This window comes from Carassius carassius, chromosome 9 (assembly GCF_963082965.1).
Source record: "Carassius carassius chromosome 9, fCarCar2.1, whole genome shotgun sequence".
Taxonomy (NCBI): domain Eukaryota; kingdom Metazoa; phylum Chordata; class Actinopteri; order Cypriniformes; family Cyprinidae; genus Carassius; species Carassius carassius.
Window position 1 is genome coordinate 5,227,814 of NC_081763.1, and position 14,405 is coordinate 5,242,218.

Genomic DNA, 14,405 nt, shown 5'->3' on the forward strand with positions numbered 1-14,405 from the left:
AATAGTTTGTAGAAGCCTTCAATACAGTTGGTAAATATTTTTTATATTTGGGGGGTGGGGGGGACTAGACAAAGTCTCAGAAAAATGGTTGCAGGAATCTAATTTTTCACGGGATCTTCTTCAGATTTAAAATATAAACTCATGAGACATTTTACTTTCAACCCATTATTTTTCTAGATTGCTCCAGGACTGATTTCATGTATTTTTATATATAAAAAAAAAGAATAATAAAAAAAAAAAAAAAAAAATTTCAAGGCCCTGCAGTGTCTATAACTTTTAATATTTTTGAGCATTATCAACTATGGTAGATAAAAAGTAAAGCCCAAAGGGTCTTCTTTCCAAAGACAGAAATTATGTTTGTAACACACTGAAGTAAGGAACTGTTACAATTTTAAGTTAGGTAGGGCACTTTCAGCTGTGTGTCCCATAATGGGGGGGGGGGGGGGGGGGTCAGGTTAACAGGTTAAAGATAGTGATACTTATCAAATATGTATCTCTACATTGTAGAGACCAGCAGAATTTCAAACAAACAAACAAAAAAGTCCCCAAATTTATTACAAATAATGGAACTGTCCGTAATAAAAAAGCAAAGGATAAATACAGTAGAATAAAAAGATACAAATGAAACAAACTTTAGTTTGCTTTAATGTTTATTTTATGCAAGTCTCAAGCAGTCTCAAGCTCAAGCAAGTCACTTTACGTTCATTTATTACATGACTGATGAAGGTATACTTGAATAATCACTAAGCACCACATTTTGACACATTTTTGCGTGTATTTGACCGTTTAGGTGCGCACATTGAGCTAAAAGATGAATTTACATGTACGTGTTCTGTTCCATCTTTGAGTTCTCTGTCACGCTTTTAAAAACATGAATAAATATACTTCGATAAATCAAGCACGTCCCATTTTGCAAATGTCATGTAAAATGATTTGCACGTGTAATTAGGCTTTTTTTTTTAAATAAAAGATATAAAGGATTATTAATGCAGGTTTGTTTTCATAGCCTTCTTTGGTCATATTTTCCAAGGGTACCAACAATTCTGACCATGTGTGTATGACTGTGGACAACAGATCTGTTCCAAACCCTAGTGAAGTTTCTACATAGTCAGCATTTTTAGGCATCATAGGCATGCTTCTGACATGAACATGGGTTCAGAAGTTAGACAGCAACATTATCCAGTCTTCTAAGATGTCTTCTAAGTGAGGTTCCATTTTTGTTATGATGCTGCCAAAAGCTACTGTTATCTGACAGAATAGCTCATTAAAAGTTTCAACATGTTGCCAGTCAAACCAGTGTTATCCCATTGCTTCTGAAATGGAAGAGATCATTGCATGTATTGTACAGTATGTGTGTGTGTGTGTGTGTGTGTGTTCCATGTTTTCCTGTGCAAAATCTGACTGTCATTCACGATGCATTTGTCTCATCATTGTCTCATAATTATAGTTAGTATGTGGCATGTTTTCATATTGTCCGATCACTTCATTCATTAATATGTGTCTCATCATTATTTATTCTGTCATGTGTCAGGATGATGAAACTTAGATGAGACGCCACACTCGACACTATAAATCTAAATGACTGTATCCCAATATAAAGGGATGAAGGGTGGTGTTTGTATGGAGCTGTTGGCAGGGACTAGGTGGATTTGGGTCATTCTCAGCTCTATGCTGTGTATGGGAGACTTTTGTGCCAATAATGTAGCTGATGCTGGTGACATTTAAACAGATCTCCACTCTCAGCCATGTGTAATACAACAGATCAGCACAACAGAACCTTCCAGCAACATGTGAGGCCTTTTACTCTTCCAATATTTATATTTCCACTTAGCTGTTTATTTCATGAGAGATATCATTCAACAAGTTTTAATCAGGGCAGGCACTAACACTGATTTATTTATTCTGTTTCTTACAATACTGCATTTATGTTTAAGATCTATGCAATTTTTTTAAGAATGCCTGCATATACTTTCCTACCTTTCAGCTACTGAAAAAAATTGACAATCATAAGGAATTAAAATGTATTTTTGAGCTGTAGTAATTGTGAGTTATTTATCATAATGTGATGCATCACAGTGTATTGAATTCAGTTGTGACACATGATTCCTTTTCTTTGATGCACAGCATTGTAGGTTAGTGCTGCTGACTGCTAAATAAATTTACAGATCTATCAGAATAGATATTATATATAACCATCCATTCTTTAAATACCCTCTAGGGTTGCGGGACATAAAACCACAATACAATAAGTAATTATTGTATGTTTGTACATATATATTTGGGAGGAGTCATGATGGTCATCTGATTAGGGCCGATCTATGCATTCCGTTAGTTTTGTGAATTGGTATGTATCATCAGGCCATAAAGAAATGTAGAACTGAGTATCATCAGAATAACAGTAAAAGCTAAGACCATGTTTCCTGATGATATCTCCCAAGGGTAACATATAAAGAGTGAAAAGTAGTGGTCCTAGTACTGAGCCTTGTGGTTTTCCTTACTGTACTTGTGATCGATATGATACTTCTTAATTCACTTCTATGAACTGATGATGGTCCCATAAGTTAGATTTTAACCATGCCAATGCAATTCCTCTAATGCCATCATTTGACTGTGGACAACATATCTGTTCCTAACCCTAGTGAAGGGCCTACATAGTCAGAATTTGTAGGTATCATAGGCATGCTTCTGACATGAACATTGGTTCAGAAGGTGGAAAGCAGCATTATCCAGTCTTCTAAGATTCTTTCTTTTCAGCTAAATTGAACATTTTTGTTTTGTTTTGTTTTTCTTTTCGTTTTACAAATTGTTTGACTGAATAATAACTTGGATATATTAAGAAATGTTAACTTCATTCAGAATATTTTTAATGTTTTGGTTTATTTTAATTAATATAATATTTGAATAAAAGTTAATTAATGAATAATGCAACTGGTATCTAGAATCACAGAATTTGCAATGGAAATAATTGTTATTAGTATAAATTTGATGACATGACAATAGCACATCTCAAATTACATTTTGCTGTATATATTGGTTTGATTTTTGATTTGATGTTTATGTTTTTAGTCAAATTTTCCCTTTCTTCCTTTCCACAGTGTGCTGTTTTGTGGTCCACAAAAGGTGCCATGAGTTTGTTACTTTCTCCTGTCCAGGAGCAGACAAGGGCCCTGACACAGATGTGAGTAAATGCTTTTACTTCTCTTTCTCTCTTTCTCTCTCTCTCTCTCTCTCACACACACACTCACACACACACACACACACACACACACACACACACACACACACACACACACACTTGCTTATACTGCAGTCAGCATGTTCTGTGTTAAAGAGCTGTGTTTGTTAAGATCCATATCCATTAAAATTGTTTTGTGAAGGTGTGCTTGGTTTAAAACCGATGTGTTTACTAAGACTTCAGTGTAATGCCAAGCAAAATCAGTTTTCTCTTTTCTTCTCTCTCCTTATCCTGCGCTTTGGGGATGTATGTGTGTGTGTCTGTGTACAGGTGAATTTTAATAAATTAGAATGTCGTGGAAAAGTTCATTTATTTCAGTAAATTAACTCAAACTGAAACTTGTGTATTAAATAAATTCAGTGCACACAGACTGAAGTCTTTGGTTCTTTTAATTGTGATGATTTTGGCTCACACTTAACAAAACCCCACCAATTCATTATCTCAACCAATTAGAATACTTCATAAGACCAATTAAAAAAAAAACATTTTAGTGAATTGTTGGCCTTCTGGAAAGTTTGTTCATTTACTGTACATGTACTCAGTACTTGATATAGGCTCCTTTTGCTTTAATTACTGCCTTAATTTGACGTGGCATGGAGGTAATCAGTTTGTGGCACTGCTGAGGTGATATGGAAGCACAGGTGTCTTTGACAGTGGCCTTCAGCTCATCTGTATTTTTTGGTTTTTGAGTTTGCTGGTCAGTTAAGCACACCAACACCATGGTCATTTAACCAACTTTGCTTGGTGCTTTTGGCAGTGTGGGCAGGTGCCAAATCCTGCTGGAAAATGAAATCAGCATTTAAAAAAAGCTGGTCAGCAGAAGGAAGCATGAAGTGCTCCGAAATTTCTTGGTAAATGGGTGGAGTGACTTTGATTTTCAAAAAACACAATGGACCAACACCAGCAGATGACATTGCACCCCAAATCATCACAGACTGTGGAAACTTAACAGTGTACTTCAAGCAACTTGGGCTATGAGCTTCTCCACCCTTCATCCAGACCCTAGGACCCTGATTTCCAAAGGAAATACAAAACTCTCATCTGAAAAGAGGACTTTGGGCCAATGGGCAACAGTCCAGTTCATCTTCTCTTTAGCCCATGTAAATGCCTCTGACGTTGTCTGTGATTCAGGAGTGGCTTAACAAGAAGAATACGACAACTGTATCCATATTCCTTGTAGACGTGCCGGAATTCTGTAATGCGATATATCATGGTAATGAATATTCACAATTTTGTTATCGTGGGCACTTCTAAATACGGTGAATAATTATATATTACACATTTTTCAGAATTTGGAATGCATTTTAAGAATACTTTTCCCATCAACTGGTAAAACTGCACTACACCGCTGTATACTGCTTGAAAGAGTGTGCGCTCAGATGTAAACAAGCACGCATGAGAAGCACATGGAGGATCACGTGAGAGACGCGCTGAATGAAAGCACATTCACTCTCTGAGAGCAAATGCGCTAAACTGCAGAAAATGCAGCCCTTACCCTGGAAACCACATAAATAAAGCAGTTGCGCTACTGTCTAAAACGTATATAAATAGTCATTTAGATTTGTGGATTTGCAATGGTGTTCATCACAGCCAAATAATAATTTAATTTGGAATACAACATGCTCTAGATCAGGGGTCTCAAACTCAATTTACCCGGGAGCCGCTGGAGGTCGAGTCTGGGTCAGGCTGGGCCGCATCAAGTATTCCACAAAAAAGGAGCACAACTGATCCAATCATCACAATCTTTATTATTAACAGTTCTTCAACATTAACATTTCTTCCAAACATGAACTGTTCCTCTGAAGTTGAACATACCTTTCGGAACGTTTTTTTTTTAACATGAATGGTTCTTCGGAACATAGGCTTCTCTTGCCTACTCCTTGCTGCCAGAGACCTGGCAGAGCTTCCTCTCACACAGCTGAGACACATTTGGCTTGAGGGGAAACAGTTGAAACCCTCAGTATGGCTTGAAGATGCTTATCAGTAAGTCTGGACCTGTACTTTGACTTATTGAAGTTCATGGTGGAGAAGAGCTTTTCACATAGATAGGTGCTACCAAAAAGGCACATGGTCTGCTTGAACATCCTGGAGAGCTCAGGGAAGGTGGGTGGCAATTCTCTCAAAAACTGTCCAAGCTTGTCTGTGTTTCCACTCACCTCCCTGAACTTGACTTTGAGTTCAGAATTGCACTGCAGGTCAGTGAGCTCCATTTGAAGTACAGGAGGAGCATCTTGCACATCAAAGGAGATGGGGTCAGCAAAAAGTTGAAAAGTGGCTCTGTGTGTCTTGAAGTCTGCAAACCTCCGATCAAATTCCTTCTGTAGCTTCATAAGGGCATCAGCATACTTCTCACCACTGAATGGTGTGCCCACATCCATGAGTGCCTTGCATGCAGGGAAATGGCAGAGGTTTGTCTGAGAAAGCTGGGCTTTCCATAACACAAGTTTTGTGGAGAATGCTCTCATATTGTCATAGGCAGCACTGACAAGCTGCCCCTGGCCTTGTAGCTTCTTGTCCAGTACATTCAGTTCCTGTGTGATGTCAACAAGAAAAGCAAAGTCCATGAGCCATTTGGAATCACTTAACAGAGGAACAGCCATCCCATCCTTCTCCATGAAGGCTTTCACTTCTGCACGCAACTCAAAAAACCTCTTCAAGACGTTTCCCCTACTGAGCCAACGTACCTCTGTGAAGTAGAGCACATCCTCATATTCTGACTCCATTTTTGTCAATTTTTCAGTGGCAGTTTATGTTAAGTAATGAATGTTAACTCATGAAGCCCTAATGTAAAGTCTGAATGAACAATAAAGAATCAAAACACTTTCAAACAATATCCAGAGCAGGGGTCTTACACTCGCGGCCTGCGGGTCACTTGAGGCCCGCAGGATATTTTGGACACTTATGGGCTACCATAGATCTCATGTTCTACCGCAGAACAAGCCAATGAGCGAACGAGCCGTCTCGCCTATGGCTATGTACTGCTGCAAATGCGCTTTACAAAAATACAAAATTAAGGATAATTTTTTGCTTCAGTATTTCGTGAAAAGAGACTTTTCCCGTAGCGTCTTAGCTAAGACGCAGTACGAGAGAGCTCTCGTAAGAGAACCAATTTCTTTGATGTGCTGAGTCAAACGAGTCGGTTCATGAAAAAGAGCCGGAATGTCCAAGTACTTCGCGGTTGGTTTGACAACTGTTGACAACAAACGCGTGATCTCATGAGATCTATGGTAGCCCATAAGTGATAACAAAATAAAACTAAAGTGCGGCGAGCACGGCATACGCAACGACTCAGCAAAAAGGTGCGTTTCAGAATAACTCGCGGGCTGCATTAACACTAAACTTAGATGTCAAGTGGGGGGCCACAAAATATCATCCTGCGGGCCTCAAGTGACCCGCAGGCCGCGAGTGTAAGACCCCTGCTCTGGATATTGTTTGAAAGTGTTTTGATTCTTTATTGTTCATTCAGACTTTACATTAGGGCTTCATGAGTTAACATTCATTACTTAACATAAACTGCCACTGAAAAATTCTTATGAACATTCGTTAATATTAGTTATTCCAATATGTAATAACACGTTAAAATCAAAAGTTGCAACTGTGTTATTTAATGAGCTAACATGAACTAAAACTTGTATTTTTTTTTTACAAAGATTAATACCTTCTTTAGCAAATGTAGCTATTGCTCATTTTGAATGTTAATGCATTAACTAAGGTTAACTAATGAGGTCTTATCGTAAAGTGATACCAATAGTTCTTTAGTTCTTTTGCACTTTAATCTGTGTAAAACTTAAAATTGTATATATTTTTCTCTATTGCTTTATTGTATTTAAATGTTCAGTTATACGAAAATATACGTTTCACGAAATACTGAAGCAAAAAATTATCCTTAATTTTGTATTTTTGTAAAGCGCATTTGCAGCAGTACACAGCCATAGGCGAGACGGCTCGTTCGCTCATTGGCTTGTTATGCGGCAACTGCACAGCCTATCGAGCGAGCTTCCCGCCGAAACGGGTGTGGCCCATCCTATAAAAGGAGCTCAAAGGCTGACTCACCTGATTTATTTCATCACCGAAGTGAACCAGAGTGAATCGTACGCACGGCAGAGAACGCAGTACTCGTTCGCTCTTCTAGAGAGAACCGAGGTTACGTTTAGTAACCGAGTACGTTCTCTTACGAGAGCTCTCTCGTACTGCGTCTTAGCTAAGACGCTACGGGAACCCAATGTAAAACGCCGTGCGCACAGGGATCACACACCAATAATCCTAAAGCAACGCCCAGGATTTACAGTGCACAGTCACCTGAGGGACTCACAGAGAGTCCAGGACAGGAAGGGGGGAAGCCCTCCGTCCCATATATAGCAGCATCTGTAGATGTGGCAATATGACATCACACAGCCGAGGCAAGGCCTGACCAATGTGGCAATGCGGGTCTCACGCAATACTGCCCATATAACAGTCGGCAGCGCATAACGCTCACGAACTCAGAGTTCCCTTCAGGGCCCTGATTCGACTATACCGACAGCAGCCTTGCTTGCAAGGCGGGAACCTCCAGGTTATAGAACCTGATAAATGTAGACGGCGAGGCCCAACCTGCCGCCATACATATATCCTGCAAGGAGATCCCAGTAGACCACGCCCACGACGAGGCGACGCCCCTTGTGGAGTGTGCTCTGATGCCCAGCGGGCACTGAAAGCCCCTGGAAGCGTAAGCTAACGCTATAGCGTCAACTATCCATCTGGATAGAGTCTGTCTCAAAACTGAAGGCCAGCAGCTTCAGAAGTGGCTCGTCCCGCTGATATGCTTCTCAGACGGCGCTTGCTTCCTTCGTGATCCAGCGATGCGTGAGCTTCGCTGAAGAGATGAAAAATCAGGTGAGTCAGCCTTTTCGAGCTCCTTTTATAGGATGGGCCACACCCGTTTCGGCGGGAAGTGGCAAGAAGTGCGCGAAGCGCCCTTATTGGTCTGATGTTGCATCAACCTGCGCTCAATAGGCTGTGCAGTTGCCGCAGAACAAGCCAATGAGCGAACGAGCCGTCTCGCCTATGGCTGTGTACTGCTGCAAATGCGCTTTACAAAAATACAAAATTAAGGATAATTTTTTGCTTCAGTATTTCGTGAAAAGAGACTTTTCCCGTAGCGTCTTAGCTAAGACGCAGTACGAGAGAGCTCTCGTAAGAGAACCAATTTCTTTGATGTGCAAATTAAATCTCAATACCGTATACCGTGATAAAAGCATTAGCAATTAATCACAACATGAAAATTTGATACCGGCATATCCCTAATTCCTTGACACGTCTGTATGCCTTGACCCCAGCCTCAGTCCATTCCTTGTGTAGTTCACTCAAATTCTTGAATCGACTTTTGCCAGCTTCTTTGGCAATGAATGTTTGTATCTTACCCTCCTTGTGAAGGGTGTCAATGATTGTCTTCTGGACAACTGTCAGATCAGCAGTCTTCCCCATGATTGTGTAGCCTAGTAAACCAAACTGAGAAACCATTTTGGAGGCTTAGGAAACCTTTGCAGGTGTTTTGAGTTGATTAGCTGATTGGCATGTGACCATATTCTAATTTATTGTGATCTTGAATCAATGGGTTTTTGTTAAATGTGAGCCAAAATCAACACAATTAAAAGAACCAGAGACTTAAACTACTTCAGTCTCTGTGCATTGAATTTATTTAATACACGAGTTTCACAATTTGAGTTGAATTACTGAAATAAATGAACTTTTCCACAACTTTCTAATTTATTGAGATGCACCTGTATGTGCTTCTCATCTCTGCTGTGAAGACAGCTGCTTGTGGTTTGCCGTAGATGAGCACCGTGGGCCAATAGTGGTTAAATATGACCTCTTGGCCCCTGCATGTCCCCTGAGTGCGGCTTACTCAGACATCCAGAAAAAACCCACACAAAGCCAGTTATGTGTTTTCTTTTAACCCTTCTCTAGATTAGTCTCACATTAGTCTCTAAACCACATTACAAAGAAGCTTCATAGAGGTTTACATACTTGTACTGGTTGTTTTAATCGGTCTAAATTGCTATCAAGATTATTTTCCTGCACAACACTAAAGGAGATACAGTAGATAGTAGATATTTTGCTGTACAGGTTTCTCTTTCCCATATAAATAAATAAATAAATAAGCCATTGTCAAAAAATCAATAAATCAATAAATAAATTGGTTACAGCCAAATGTAGTAGTTTTTCCTCAAGTTATATTTATGGTTTTGTTAGAACCTTACATTTTCATTTAATATAAATCAAAAATATTTATTTTTACAAGGTTAAAACATTCATAAAGAAAGTAAAAAGATCATTTATAATGAAGATGTTCATCTTTACATTTATTTTTTAATTCATTTTTGCAGGTTAAATAAATGACAGTCGTTTCACTTTTTTCAGTGAACAACGGCAGCCAACAGTGACCAGGGTCTGTCAAACCTCAAAAAAGAGAAAAATAAAAAATTCAGAAAAATTTGCATAATAATATTCTGAGGTCATATGTTGACTTTGTGTACGGAAATGACTAAACATTAGAGTTTTTGAAACACCTGATCCTTAACAGTATTTGATGACATGTGAATGCAATCCATTTCTTTGTCCTGGATTTTGTCTTTTTTTTCTCTCAGTATCTTGGAGAAGCTGGAGACTCTCAGTGTGTTTGTGATTGCGTGTGAGTCAGAGGGTCAGAGCTGCTGATCTCATAAGCTCTTCTCCTCCTGGTGTGAGCATGTGCTCCATTATGACCCTAAAGCTGCATCATCCAGCCCTGCCATCATGGGCTTTCATCTGAACACTGCTCATTTCACATCTCTTTTCTCTGTTGCCCTCGCGCTTCATCTTTCTTCAGCCAATGCTTGAACCCTCAAGACATAAGGATAAACCATCTCCACTCTCATTTAAAGCTACAGTATTCAATTTTTGTGCCACCTTCATTTTCGGATAAAAATGTGAGTGAGTTGCATGTGCAAGAACCTGCTGGCTATGCTAGGTTGTTGTGGGTGGTTGCTGGGGTTTTTTTTTTTATTTTTTTATTCTATTGTGTTGAATTTGAAGTAGAAACTTGGTAGGCGTAATAACTTTCCTTTTATTTTCTTCTATGAGCTCACTTGGCCATGACAACCCCTGGAACTGTCCCCTTAGACTTCTGTCCTACCAACTTCTTTGACTTTTAACTCTGCAAAACACAGAACAAAATATATTTTATATGAGGTTGCTAGAGTTTGCTGGGTGGTTTTTAACATGTTACTTAATGTGGTTGTTTTGTGCCACTACCATCTCTAAATATTAGTTTTGAATAGTCATCATCTCATGTGTTTGCACATTATTCAGATGACATTTATTCACATTTCATTTCTTAAACAAATAGTTAACCCACAAAATGAAAATCTGTTCATGATATAGGTAAGTGTGCCTATTCATGGTAACAGAGATGTCAACTGATGGACTGGAGAAGTGTGGATTATTTGCAGATTATTGTGATGTTTTTATCAGCTGTTTGGACTCTCATTGTGACGACACCCATTCACTGCAGTGAATCCATTGGTTTGGCGCAGTGAATCCATTGGTTTGGCACCCATTCACTGCAGTGAATCCATTGGTTTGGCACCCATTCTTGGTTTGGCACCCATTCACTGCAGTGGATCCATTGGTGAACAAGCGATGTAATGCTACATTTTTACATGCTACAATGTTAAAAAAAACATTTTTTAACAAACTATTCCTTTAATGTGTTTATGTATATATATATATATATATATATATATATATATATATATATATATATATATATATATATATATATTTAAACCATAGTGTGCTGTCTGTATCTATACTCTCAGACAGAAAAAAAAGTGTGGGGTGGGGGGGGGCATTTGTGCCGCCTTTTCATAATAGTATAATACGAGTACATATTACTACCTTAATGATACATGTTACTACACTCTAAAAATGGCTGTGTTAAAAATAACCCAATTGGCAACCCAGCGCTGGGTAAATATTGGACAGAACACTGGGTTATTGAGAAGTCATTTTTACCATTTGTGTGTTTGCATTTTTATGGTTCTGGGTTATAATTGCTGGGTTATTCTCATAATTTCTCTTTTGCTTAACAAAGCAATCATGGATTAATAAATAATGAAGAATATAGGGTATTTAGACTGTTAAAAAATAATTTTAATGCCATCTGACATTCACAAATTTGTACCAATGACAAACAACATGCAATTTTCCCTTTTTTTTGTTTCCAGCAAATGCAGAATAATAATAATTCACAGAAATACAGTTGAAATAAATAAGAAAATTATTTCTGAATGACCTGTGTCTGTTTAACTATTAGATTTTAACATGTTTAGCTATTTAAATACACAGTGAAATGACATTGACAATTAACATTTTTTTTATTTAAAATGTTAAATAATTTAAAGATGTCCTAAAACTTATATCAAGTATATAAAGACTCCTATGTAGGTAGATGTGCACTGCTTAGGGTAGTTCAACACCAAAATGAGAATTCTGTCATTTATTACTCACCCTCATGTTACAAACCCCTAAGACCTTCGTTCATCTTCAGAACACAAGTTAAGATATTTTCGATGAAATTCGAGAGCTTTCAGACCAGGGTGAATAATTAATGACAATTTTCATTTTTAGGTGAACTATTGTCAAACACTTAAGCTTTGAGGCAAAGATCTACACCTGAGAGCAGTGTACTCTGCTATAGAGCCTGTCTATGGAAGGACAATTTTTAAAAGGAATTGCAAATTATATTTTCAATTGTGTTTTCCACATGTGACAAATCGTGACATAATCCAAACACAATTGCAAATCTTGAACAAAAACACTGTTTCAAAAACACTGAACAAAAATTACTGTTTCAGTTTTCATGAATGCACAGTGACTGCCAAATTTCAAATGGAAAAGACAAGTCAGTTTGCAGCTGTATTTTCCATGTATTATGAGTAATAAGCCTGTCATATTGAACAAATACTGCATCATAGCAGCTTTACAGTATTAAATAGGAAAATAGTGTGTAATAATGCAAAGGGACAAAAGTAAACACTCAGTTTTCAGTTAAAGTCAGTGATGTATCGTCCCTCTGTGCAATCAAGTTGATGATATCGCTTGATATTAATTGTCTCCAACTAAGCAAGCCAGAGGCAACAGCGGCAAGGAACCGAAACTCCATCGGTGACAGAATGGAGAAAAAAACCTTGGGAGAAACCAGGCTCAGTTGGGGGGCCAGTTCTCCTCTGACCAGACGAAACCAGTAGTTCAATTCCAGGCTGCAGCAAAGTCAGATTGTGCAGAAGAATCATCTGTTTCCTGTGGTCTTGTCCTGGTGCTCCTCTGAGACAAGGTCTTTACAGGGGATCTGTATCTGGGGCTCTAGTTGTACTGGTCTCCGCTGTCTTTAAGGGATGTAGAGGTCCTTTCTAGGTGCTGATCCAGCATCTGGTCTGGATACGTACTGGATCCGGGTGACTGCAGTGACCTCGAAATAAGAGAGAAACCGCCTAATGTTAGCATAGATGCATCATAAGAACAAGTACATGATGTGTTATTAATTACCATGTCTGTTTTTTCACTGTGTCGCACATGTTACCTGCCAAAACTCAAATGGAATCGCAATTACTTTAGCATCTGAATTTTCAGTGCCTCATATTGAAAGCTGTACATTTTTGTCAGAGGTGGGACCATACTATGGAGAGTGTTTGTACTGGGAGGTGACGTCACTCAAAGACAATTGTGCCAAATGCTTTGAACAATGGAGGTTAAGGCACTACTAAAGGCAGCTGCTGCTCCGAGAGATGCGTGTTAAAGAACAGACAGTGCAACCCGGATCTCCCTATATTCTTGGCACCTTACACAACAAATAATTCTGTCATTTTTACCCCAAATGCAGCTACTATCCCCTGCTAACAGTGGAGCCACATGGTACTATTGGTCAATATTAACCAAATGCTTTTCACCTGAGGAATAAAATATAGGGTAAGATACAAATAGGAAAATAAGAGTAGAACTGCAATGTTGTTTTGCTGACGCGCATCAGAGTGCAAACAGTGAGAGATTTGGGGTAAAAACTACAAAATATCTCCCAATACAAACACGCCCCATAGTATAGTCCCACGCTTGACACAAATTGACAGCTTTCTGTGTAAGGCATCTGAAATTCAAATGTTTTTCAATTGCGTTTTGGACTATGTCACAATATATGCGTCCACGTGTGGGAAAATGAAATTAAATATACAATTTGCAATTCCTTTTGAAAATTGTCCAGAATATCCTTACCTGTCCATTGATTATGATCAATGCCTGAGAGATCTGCTGGCATTTTCAAATCACCATGACAACTGGATGGGGTTTTGTGGACTATAAAATAAAGTAAAAAAAAAAAATACAAATTGTTTTAATTTGTCAACTGTTAATAACAGTGATTCAGTTCAATTAACTGTGTGAAGTTTATCATGAAATTGAGTCCATCATGATTATTTGTTAAATTCACCTATGAGTTGGTCTACGGAAGTGGAATATGCTATAGTGATTGGCTGAAAGGTGTGCTTTGAAACGGTGTAATCAATAGGATGTTCCAGTCAGTATAATCACAGTTTTATGTTAATATGCTGGCTATATCGAAACACACATGAATAGTCACTTGCACAGTTATGTGAGATCACACTGCATAAGCGCACAGACATTTCTATGACAAGTCACGCAGGTAACGCTACTGGGTTACTCCGCAGCTTTAAAACAGTCCATATATAAACACTTATAGGTGTACCAAAGTGATAAGGTAAAGTCAAAAACATCTGGAAAATGGGTATATGATATTTATGCTCATAAATTATGTACATTCTGAACACAAAGTAACAAAGTGCAGCTTTAACTATAGCACGAAATAAAAATATATGTGCGTTTAAGTTACGTGAGGGTTAACGTTAGTTGATTATTACAGAGAAACAATTATGTAAAATGTATAATAAACATGAACTTACCATTAGACGCCTCAGTAAGACTGCACTCGACAAGTTTTTCTCTAACAAATGTATCCATGTGCTTTTCTGACAGGAAAAAACAACATTTTAAATTATAACTTGTATGTAAAAATACTTTATAAACCACACAAGCATCAAATCACCTCACTAACGCGGCCTACGTCACTCGCTGTGCGTGC

The 14,405-nt window shown here is 38.3% G+C and overlaps 1 protein-coding gene across 2 annotated transcripts in view; it reads left to right on the top strand.

Annotated features, from left to right (window-relative positions):
- LOC132148775 (protein kinase C alpha type-like) overlaps positions 1–14,405 on the top strand; it is a 169,096-nt gene that overhangs the window by 59,303 nt on the left and 95,388 nt on the right. For both annotated transcript variants that reach the window (XM_059557477.1, XM_059557478.1), the window contains exon 3: positions 3,096–3,178. In XM_059557477.1, coding sequence (XP_059413460.1) covers positions 3,096–3,178 — 83 coding nt within the window. The remainder of the gene's footprint in view (positions 1–3,095; positions 3,179–14,405) is intronic.